The 10,432-nt window shown below is 37.7% G+C and overlaps 2 protein-coding genes across 6 annotated transcripts in view; one reads left to right on the top strand and one right to left on the bottom strand.

Annotated features, from left to right (window-relative positions):
- The window catches only part of si:ch211-140l13.3 (uncharacterized), a 34,598-nt gene that overhangs the window by 7,074 nt on the left and 17,092 nt on the right, over positions 1-10,432 (top strand). For all 4 annotated transcript variants that reach the window (XR_004336134.1, XM_032542612.1, XM_032542613.1 and 1 more), the window contains exons 4-5: positions 1,140-1,228; positions 2,354-2,438. Coding sequence is in view for 3 of the 4 variants with exons in the window: in XM_032542612.1 (XP_032398503.1) it covers positions 1,140-1,228; positions 2,354-2,438 (174 nt within the window). In the remaining variant the exon portion in view is untranslated. The remainder of the gene's footprint in view (positions 1-1,139; positions 1,229-2,353; positions 2,439-10,432) is intronic.
- On the bottom strand, positions 4,961-9,969 carry gpr31 (G protein-coupled receptor 31). 2 transcript variants are annotated; one of them, XR_004336135.1, is made up of 3 exons: positions 8,967-9,969; positions 5,703-7,170; positions 4,961-5,059 (listed from the first exon to the last, which is right to left on the bottom strand). XR_004336135.1 is itself a non-coding variant. In XM_032542616.1 (2 exons), exons 1-2 carry the CDS (start codon positions 9,501-9,503, stop codon positions 6,712-6,714), a joined length of 996 nt encoding a protein of 331 aa, XP_032398507.1. In that variant the 5' UTR covers positions 9,504-9,969; the 3' UTR covers positions 5,630-6,711. The 2 variants fall into 2 exon arrangements, 1 of the variants encoding a protein (XP_032398507.1); XM_032542616.1 differs by lacking the exon at positions 4,961-5,059 and having other exon boundaries at positions 5,630-7,170.

Here is a 10,432-nt window from a genome sequence, read left to right as displayed (position 1 = left end):
GAATTGATACTATAAATAAAATTGAATTGAAAATTGAATTGAATTACTCTGCTTTCACACTGAAGTTTGACATTGCTCAGATCTGTGCCATTCAGTGGAGAATGTGGCTGTACAGGACATTGGGACGGGTACTGCCATGGTTTCCTGTTTGCTTTTGTAGTTATGAAGTGCCAAAAAAATGAATGAAGGAGAAATTCAGCCTGTATATTGAATTACGTATCTCTACTCTTTGATCTTATACAAAAAGGAAAAACTTTATTGTCCACAGATGTGAAAATATTTCTTCTGTTTCACCAGAAATACAAGAATACAAGAGAAACAGGACATTACAAACAGTACATATCCAAGACAGCAAGACAGACAAAAACAGACAGTACATTTCATAAAAAATGACATTACAAGATTTACATTTACAAAAATAAATAAGTAAATAAATAGAGAAATATAGCCTACATTACATTCTAAAGTACGGTTCCCATTGTTATTTAGCACCTTTTACAGCATTGGGGATGATGGATGTTTCTATTTGCTGTTATTACTCTAAAACGCCTCCTTGAGGGTAGGAGTTTGTAAACTTTATTGGTAAAAATCTTTACATTGCAATATAGTCCTGAGCTGTAGGTGCTTTGTAGGATGGGAAACGCTTGCAAGGAGAACCATACAGGTTCTATCTTGCATTATGTGCCTGCATAACATGCACACAGACCTGTCGGGGGCCTATCTCTGTTCAGATAAGAGGCCCACAAGAACTTATCTTTTCTTCATTTCAAGCATCTACCCGCCAACAAACTAAAATTTAATTTCTCCTATTAGGATTTCCTGCAGAAGCTTTTTTTTCATGCATCAGCTCTTAGTAGTAATCCACTGACACAGACATCTTGTTTTATTCTTAAGCCCCCTTTTTTTAAAGTAATGATGCCTAACGCTTACAGACAGTGGTTTACTTTGTCCAAATTAGAGCAAGGCGCTCTAATAAAAATAATCGCTATGTGTGGAAATTCCAAGAAGCATTTTCTGGGAAGTGGTTTGGACTCTTCTTGCATTTCTTTCCACATGCACACGATCTCTTAGATATTGAACGTCTCATTTCACATCCTGATCTGCTTCTCTGTCATATTCATTCTTTATCTCTGTCTCAGTCTCTGTTGAAGGTCTGATGTTTCCTGTCTGTGTACCCTTGCGGTGGATCGGCATGCTACCTGTGTTGACTGCCGTGAGCTCTGATAAGGTGGGTACTTTATGACTGGTAAAATGCTTCCTTTGAATATTTGATGAATAAAGTCTAGGTTACTCACTCAACATTCACCATTTTACTAAAGAGAGGTTGGAAGGAAAGAAAGGTGCACTCAGATCCACCCATTTTGGTGGCAAACAACAAAAGTCAAATTTGAGTTTTGTTGTGAAGTTACCTACTTTATCTTAACTTTTACATATAATCAAAGAAATTATAATAAATAAATATAATATAAAATTAGTTTTTTTGTACTTTTTTTACCGCGTTATTGCACTAAAGCTGTATTGATAAATATTTCATATTAATGATGATGTGTAATGTAATTGGATCCCCCACTGTGCTGCTTTAAGGGCCTTTCAGACCAAATGCTGTTGAACCTGAACGGCCAGCGCAATGGCAGGGCGAGCCATTGGAAACAATTGTTTTCAGAGCTCAGCAGTGTCGTGGCCGCCCTTGAACAGAAATGCCCTTTATATAGTTTTTTATAGCTTAATTTAGTTCATTGTTACGGTTTTACTGCTTACTCACTTTATTGTTCCAGAACAAGCTGTGGTAAACCTGCTGTATACTCCCTGCCCTGCACCAGCAAGCTGACAGGCAGTGTTAAGGTTTAAGAGCCAGAAATGAAGTGTTGGTGATAATATGTGAGGGTTGGGTGTCCTGTCAGCTAATTGAGCCGTTATTCTGCCCACAAGTGGCCTTAAAAATCAATCAAACCAAAGATTTAACCAATAATAAAACTTTAGCCAGAAGCTCTTTTGAGGCGTCTGGTGCTGGATCAGCTAAAGTGCATTTTTTGTGTATGTGTCATCTGATCTAGTTTTGAAAATGCATCATGGTTTATACTGCAGTATAATGTCATACTTTATCCATTTATATGTGGAATTCATTTGAGGTTATTCAGAGAGCTCCTCACACTTATATGATTGGATTAATGTTGAAAAACCTGCCATTTATACTTTAAAGGGGGTTAGGATTAAGAGTTGTGCAGAGTTCCTAAATATTGGCCTAAAACAGTGCTTATTAACAGCGTCTTCCCTGTCTCTTCTTTTTCCCCCTCACATGCTTCCTCTCATTCTCATCCCTTTCCATCTCTTGGGTTTGTGTGCGGCGCCACAGCTCCCAGTTTTCAACGTGTCATTTCCTCCTCCATCAGATGGAAGGAAGCCTGAGGATCATCCTGTCTCCACATGTCTCAGCCAGGGTAAGAACCAGCTACTGCCTCCCGAAATCATATGCATCCTAGTTACACAGACAAAAAACTGATCTTATCTGACTCAGATTCTATATTAACATGTAGAGTCCTGTTATGTGTAGCAGTGGAAAAGTTCTATCTTTGGGGACTTGAAAAAGACTCAAACTGGCAAACTGAAATAAATGGGCAAAAAGCAAATAGATGTAATGTACCAAAATTATTAACATTTAAACACAATATTACCATGAACAATTCTACACATTGGTGCTCTAAAATGCCAGAGACGGTTTCAAGATAAATGTAAATTCTGATAAGCTTCATGACCAGAAGTGGGTTTTTTTTTTTTAGGTTTTTTTTTTTACTTTGAGCCACTTAAAAAGGTTTTTTTTTTGCTTTTTTTCCCGCATTTTGCCATAAAGATCCAGTGTGAATTTGTGTGTGTATGCATGTGTTGAATTATAAAATAAAAATCATCAAAGCTGGCAATTTTCAACTGAAATCGCTACACCGGATTACAATTTTACATCCAGTGTATTGTTGAAGTTCATTAAGTTCAATAACCAAATAAATATTTTTCACACCAACTACAAGTATGACTGGTAGTTTGATCAAATCAAATTGTACAAGCAGAAACAAATTACAGTGACAAAACAACAGGTAGTTGTAATGATTAGGCTAATAATTAAGCTTAAATGCACTAATGTTAGTATGTGTTTGTCATATGGTCAACCTGCTGTCATTTTCAGTTTACTGAAGTCACCTTATTGTTTGGCCACTGAAACGCATATGTTTCAAACATTTATTTCTTTCTCATCATTTGGAGTGACACATACATATATGATCCAGGGAGCTTTGGAGCTTTAAGACTGAATTTAGCTACTTGTTTCTGAGACAGTTTTTTTCAGATACTATAGAGCCATTAATCAAAACCTCTCCCACTCCGTTCCCAGGGCAAAGATTTCAAGATGGCTTAAATGCATGTTGACTCATACCTGAAATTCATGCAAATGTTTGTGTGACAGCAGCACTTTAATCAACTAAGGTGTGTGCCTGGATATCAAGCTTCAAATACATCCATCAAGAGATCGAACCATTCAGTTAAAGATATTTGGAGTTTTATATCAATGCTATTTGAAGGAAAGAATACGAAGGATCATCCAGCCGAAATGTTCTCAAAGATAAAAAATATATTTATACATTCACATAACACAGCAGTAGTAAAAACACATCAAAGACAAGTACTTGGCACACTGCCACCTGTAAAAATGAGTTATAAAAGGTGTCTGTCAGTCTCTGAATATGATCTCTGTTAAACATTTCTGCTACAAAAATGAAACCTTTACACAAACATTTACACTGACAACTTCACTTAAGTGAGTGATAGTTGAGGGCAATATATTTAAAGCATTTATTGAGACACTTATAGTAAAAATCAACTGTTGGCACACTTATTAGGACCATAGTTGTTTGCATCCATAAACCCTTCTATTAAACTCTTTTATGAGGTCATAAAACCTGAAATTATTATAACTCTTTTTAAGTATCGTATAACAACAAAAGTTAGCTATTTGTATTTTAAACAAAACACCATTTAGCATTTAAAGGGACCATATCATGCTCATTTTCAGGTTCATACTTGTATTTTGGGTTTGTACATACTTTAGTGTTCAAAAAACACATTTTTTTTCTCACACTGTCCTTCTGAATATGCCTGTATATAGAGGGTGACTCTTTTTGGAAAAATGCTCAATTTTAGCTCCTGTCTCTTTAAACACCCCTCACAAAAAGTCAAGTTCTACTCTGATTGGTCAGTGTTTCCGGGTCTTGTGCATCTGTGCTTGCTGACGGTTGAGACATCTGAATAGTACAGAAGTCCTGACTGCTCATTTAAAGGCACAGTTTCTGAATACAGGCTGTGTGGATTGAGCGTTTTGATACTTTCGCAGTATTTATATCTCACCTTTACTTGCTTTTTTAATTAAAAACGTATCACATTTTACAAATTGGGACCTTTTAAGGTGGAAGTAAAAACATGAATGAAGCATATGTGTTGAATGAACAATTAAGTCAGAGACATGAAATATACTGTGAACATACAGCGCTGCTCAGGTCAAATCTCTACAACTGAATGACAAAGTAGTCATACTGTATGTGACCTTAGGACACGTGCTGCTCTCTTTACTCTGTAAATATTTGCAGTTCTCATACTGGTAGAAACACTTTGTCAGTTTGAAGATGTGACATTTGCAGAGCCAGATAGGTTGTGTGTGTACCAGTATGCAATAGTCTTGTTTTTCATCATGTAGCCACGTTAATAACATCATTTAAATCTATTACAAAGCTGTAGGGTTTTCTCCAATGATAATCTATAATACCCAACAAGGGTTTCCCCCCAGATGTTTTCCCAAATTGAGTAGATTTCATGATAGATTAAACTCGACAAGAAAGTTGCATAATGTTCCACAGAACAAATTGAAAGTGTCATTATACTGTTACAGTGATTAACTCTTTACTGTTGTGACGAATACAAAGCATTGACTTATTTTATGATACAGTACACAATGATGCATTTTTAACACACAGATGAGTCAAATTTACATTGAATTAAACCTAGAATCACCGGACCCCAGCTAGTTGATTACTTAAAATTTGTAAGCCCTGTATTTATAGCCAGACAGTGACCAAGAGACATACCCTATCTCACTGTCTCATTACTATTGATGATATCATCAAGGTGAGTGAGGTAATTTATTCAGACATAGTGGGATTTCTGTGATTTAAGTCTGAGTAAAAGTATCGTTTAGTCTGGTTTAAAAAAAGGCATGATTCATGATTTGTATTGTTTGGGGAATTTAACATTATGGAGGCATGTCATTTTGTGCTCTGGATTAATAGTTGTCAAAGTATTATCTTTTAAATCAGTGGTTTTTGAACATAATGGCGAACAATAGTATTAGAAAATATATACAATATAATTAAACCAATCTGTCTACATCAGTGGTTCCTAAACCTTTTCTGCAGGGGCCCCCCTTTTGGAGAGAGAGAGAGAGAGAGAGAGAGAGAGAGAGAGAGAGAGAGAGAGAGAGAGAGAGAGAGAGAGAGAGAGAGAGAGAGAGAGAGAGAGAGAGAGAGAGAGAGAGAGAGAGAGCAATGTTACACAGCTCTGTTTACACTTGATGTTAGATCATTTAAAAAAAAAATCACAATTGCTTTGGCAATACAAACGTATGTTTCCCATGCCAATAGAGCCACTTTAAGTTGATTTAACCTCACAGAGAGAGAGAGAGAGAGAGAGAGAGAGATAGAGAGATACTCAACAATCAGTTGTTTTTAAGGGATAGTCACCGATACTGTCAGATTCGACTCAAAAATAGACAGTCGGCTCCTTAGATCAAATTGTGTTACCCACAATGTATTTTCTTGCCTTTGTTTTGGTACTTTTGGTGTTTTTGGTGTGGTTTCATCGTCTGCTTTACGTTAACCCGGCAGTCCTTTTACAAACTAGCAGTGTATTAGAACCATGCATTATTTATTGATATTTTGCTTCGCCCCGCCTCCCCTTATAACTCACTGGCCCCCAAAGTTTGGGAACTACTGCTCTACATTAAGTATGAACAGTTATACAATTCAATAATCATTCAACATTAAGAATCAGCTTCATGGGCTTTTAGGATTGAGTTTTGACTGACCATGGCCTAATATGTGTCTATTTTGGAGTCAGTGCTCAGGCACGTATTTGATACCTCTTTCTTTTTAGTTCCCTTAGTTTGAAATTTATTACCATTTATGGCTTCATGAAAAATACATTTGACAAGATTTTCGGGTGACATGGTTATAGTTTCTGATGCCATTAAACACTAATGGTTGTATAACCGTGGAAGTTGATGGAAAGGTTGTGTGAGATTCGTATGGATTTGAAAAAAATAAGATTACTGTTATTTTAACGCTTTAAAGGAATTTCTCATGGTCATAAATACTCCCTGTCCAAGACAAACAGAAAAACAGATGTGCATACTTTGGCTGAGGGGCACCCCCCTCACTACTACTGTACAGTGTATATTTACACAATGCTGATGAACACACAAACCAGATCTTTCTATTTACATATGTGCCTTTAAATAATTTCTATTGAAGAATCAATTGAAACTGGACTTCTTGTCTTCAAGGCGCACTTGACCCTTTCAGTCAGTATGTCTTTTTTTGGGACAAACTGTCAGTCTCTGGTAGTAATCCTGTTGGGTTGGACATGTGTGACCACACAGACAAACAGCCTCTTTTTCCATTAATTTCCAATAACATCGTTGTGTGGACGTTGTATTGTGTTTACCCTTAAGCTTTGCAATGGCACTTTTTTTATAAGGAATGGGAAATAAGTCGAGAGATAAAGGCCTTTAAACTTGGTGCTAGAGAAGCAGTAGACCGGCGGATCCAGCAAACAGTTTATATAGGAGAGGACCATGAGGCCGTCAAAGGCCACAGCAGCTTTGTCCTCGTATTTTTCGGGCCACTTGTCGACCTGGGCAATCAGCAGAACCATCCTGGCTATCGTGCAAGGGAGGAAGCTGAAGGAGAAGACCACCATAACGCACGTTACCAGGAAGACTGCTCTCTTCAGCTTGGTTGTATCCCCGATTGTTTGTTTCCTGAGCTTGTTGACGATGCGCACTGTGCAGTACACCAAGATGACGAAGGGGATGACAATCTTGGTGAAGAAGATGAATTCTCGTATAATGTCAACTTCCTTAAATCAGAAAAAAGGATCAACTTGTCATATACAGTTCATCAACAACACATTTCTTGATTGTTTGGCCATTCTATTCCTAAAAATTGGATAATGGGAATGCTCCGGACAGCTGTTTAATCACTTTCCAAAATTTAGTTCATTATTTTGTTTATGTACTGTTAACTTAAACTGCAAAGTAACTAGTAATGACAACTGAAATCCATAGTGGAGAAAAAATAATTCCACTTGAAAGGTTTTGGAGTAGAAACGTAGTAAAATAAAATGGAAATATGCTAGTATGCTACAAATTGTATTCGAATACAGTACTAAGTATAGATTATCTCACTTTTCAACTGTAGCCAACACAGTATTATTGCATATCCTCATTTTTTGACAATAATAATTTTATTTCTGTATGCACTTATCATTTTCCAATTGTGCCTCTGTCTTTTATGATGCAGTTTAATACATCTCAACTTCAGCAATGCTGTGTTACTGCAAAAATAACTCTCGAAACCGCCTCTATCAAAGTGTAGCTTTTGAATGAGATAAACCCCCCGTGTTTGGTCCTCTCTGGAAGGACATCATAGAGCGACACCCTTCATTAATGATCAGGCCTCTCATCCCCTCGATCACATAAATTAGAGTTTCCTATTGCTAACATGCTGACTTACACAAAATAAATCCCAATTCTGTGTGAACTGTATTGCATTAATGGCGCAGCTTTTGATTTGATGACATCAAAACATACTCACTCCGCACTGTGTTGCCACCGCAGACTGTTGATATTAATGGACAGAGCATGTGTGACGTCACCCATTAGTTAGATCTGCTATGAGTCGTTGAGTTTGCCGTTACGGGCGCACCCATCTTGGTTGCTTATGTGATGATTTTTTTTAGGAAGGAGTGAGGGAGGAGCCATAGACTGTCGGGCGATATCTGACTCTGACTTAGCTGAGAGTTGGCAACGCTGTTTACACTGTACGTTACACACATTCAGTGGCAATGTGGATGTAACTGCTGCTGAAAGCTATCGTACGTAATTGGAGGTAAAGTTTAGCTTTGCTAGGTTGAAGTTCACGTGTAATTGATAAGCTTTGCTAAACCACTGTCATGATTGACAGGCAGCAAACTGTCAAATTGTTAAAATCAACAAGACCGTAATTCAAAAAAATGAACATCATTCTGTGTTGCAGAAGACTAGCGATTCAGACCATAAATTCATTAGGAAAATGTTTACTGAGGTAATCAATTGAGAAGTGGGTCATTTTCTCACAGACTTCTACAGAAACCGACCTCATTTTGCAACTGCATGTGTTGCCCCCTCCTGGAATTAAGATATAATGCAGGTTTAAGGCACTTCCGCATTTTCAGCACCCCGCTGAACCGGATGCTTTGGCCATTAATATTAACAATGGTTGCCACATGGTCCCAATAATTTCCCAATAAAGCTGAATGGTATGGGACAATCATTATTTGTTTTTTTTTTCATTTCTTTTCTTTTTTTATCTCACTAATCTCATGCAGTGGGATCCTTTTTTTTAAACCTTTTTTACCTGCTACCATTGCACCAGCTATATTTATTGATTGACAGTTTTCTGTATATTGACTGTTATTTTTTTAATCAGTGTGTAGATTACTATTCACTGTTTGTATGTTTGCAGCATCACTCTGCCCAAAATGATTCCCCCCTCCCCCAGGGGCAATAAAGTATATTATAATGTATTATACCAGCTTTTTGGGACTCGCTGAAAACCTGTCAGTAACAACTGTTAGGGGTGGGGCAAATTGCATATTCAGCATGGAAACATTACCTTAATTATCGTATCATCTTCATTTGGGCTGTGGCAGCAATCATAATTTTTGAGCATGGTTGGGATGGTTAGAGGCACAAGAAGCAGCCAGATGAGGATCGAGATCAGACCCGATTTCTTGAGAACTTTTAGGAGATTCCTTCGACCAAGGTGTACCACGTGAAGATATCGATCAATGGAAATCACAGTCAGAAAGGCAATGCTCCCCCCTCGGTTTAAAAACAACATGAAGAGCATGGCTTTGCAAACCGCGTCATTCTCAATCCTCCTCTCTCCTTGGATGTAATTATATGCCTTTATGGGCAAACAGAAGATCAGGAGAATATCAGCCAACACCAGGTTGAAAAGGAAGATGTTATTGGAGTTGGATTTCCAGAATTTCAGCTTGAATATGAAGAGGTGGAGGACAGATGCGTTCAGAGGCAAAGCCAGGATGAAAATCACAATCATAACAGCTGCATAGAATTTATACAGTGTTGTGTCTGAGGCATCACAGTCATCAATAAGTTGGTAGGGAGATGCAGTAGCGTTTTCCATTTGAACAGTCAAATACACTTGCCAGGTAATTAGCAAATATGAATTACAAGCTCTGCATATAGAGCATAAGTACTGTATTTCTGAAAAGGCAAGGAAAGCACGTCACACATGAAGTCTCACCCGATAAAAACAGAAGGAGAAAAAAATCTGCCAAACAAGTTTCCTCAATGTCTTGCGTTTTAATCCTCATGTGTGTTTTCTTTTAATCCAGAGTCATTCAGGTTGGAAGGTCCTGTTTTGAGAGAGACAGTATCAGGTCTGGAGGGATTCTCTCAGTGTGCAGAGTAAATGGTTCACGGCTTCTTTGAGTTTGTCAGTCCAGCCCTGTGCTCTTAGCTCCGCCTTTTATATCCTGAGGAAATGATTCTCCTTGGAGTACGCAGATATGGATCCCTGGGAATTAATGGCAGATGTACTTATAGACGTACAAGGAGTAGGACGTGGTGTTGCTGTCAATGTGTTCATATGCAGGAAAAATGAAATGTGGTTTCTTGGAATGTTGCATTCTAAGGGAGGAGGAGAAGGACTTAGCCTTAGGCCTCACACTCAACTCAGCATGCCTCAAACTTTGCATACTTCAAACTCTTTCTCTGCTCCAGCAACAAGTCCAGACAACTCTGAGAGTCAGACAGGTTTTAGAGACATGGGAAGGATGTGAACCTTTTCAGATCTGATTCATGATTTGATTTTAAATGCTGCCTTTAAACAAAAAGAGGTACATGAAACATCAAATGTAATGTGTCTATGCTGTTTGTTTGCTAAACATTTTTCTAATATCATTGAATGATTGTACAGCTTTATTCCTTGAAATGATTCATGCATTCGTTATCTTTGATCTGGTGGTTTTACTGAGTTACGAGTACGCTTGATTCGTTCTTTACCTTTGGAAGATAAGATCCAATTTTTTTCTTTTTTCAAACCAATCCCAA

This window comes from Etheostoma spectabile, chromosome 18 (genome assembly GCF_008692095.1).
Source record: "Etheostoma spectabile isolate EspeVRDwgs_2016 chromosome 18, UIUC_Espe_1.0, whole genome shotgun sequence".
NCBI classification, from domain to species: domain Eukaryota; kingdom Metazoa; phylum Chordata; class Actinopteri; order Perciformes; family Percidae; genus Etheostoma; species Etheostoma spectabile.
The sequence above is the reverse complement of the archived record's forward strand: the minus strand, read 5'-3'. Positions and strand labels throughout refer to the sequence as shown.

Excerpts from the sequence above, each read along its gene's own strand:
- gpr31 (XM_032542616.1), bottom strand. The coding sequence starts at position 9,503 with ATGGAAAACGCTACTGCATCTCCCTACCAACTTATTGATGACTGTGAT. Across the intron at positions 7,171-8,966 it reads AAGATGATACGATAATTAAG|GAAGTTGACATTATACGAGA; the intron begins GTAATGTTTCCA and ends TTCTGATTTAAG.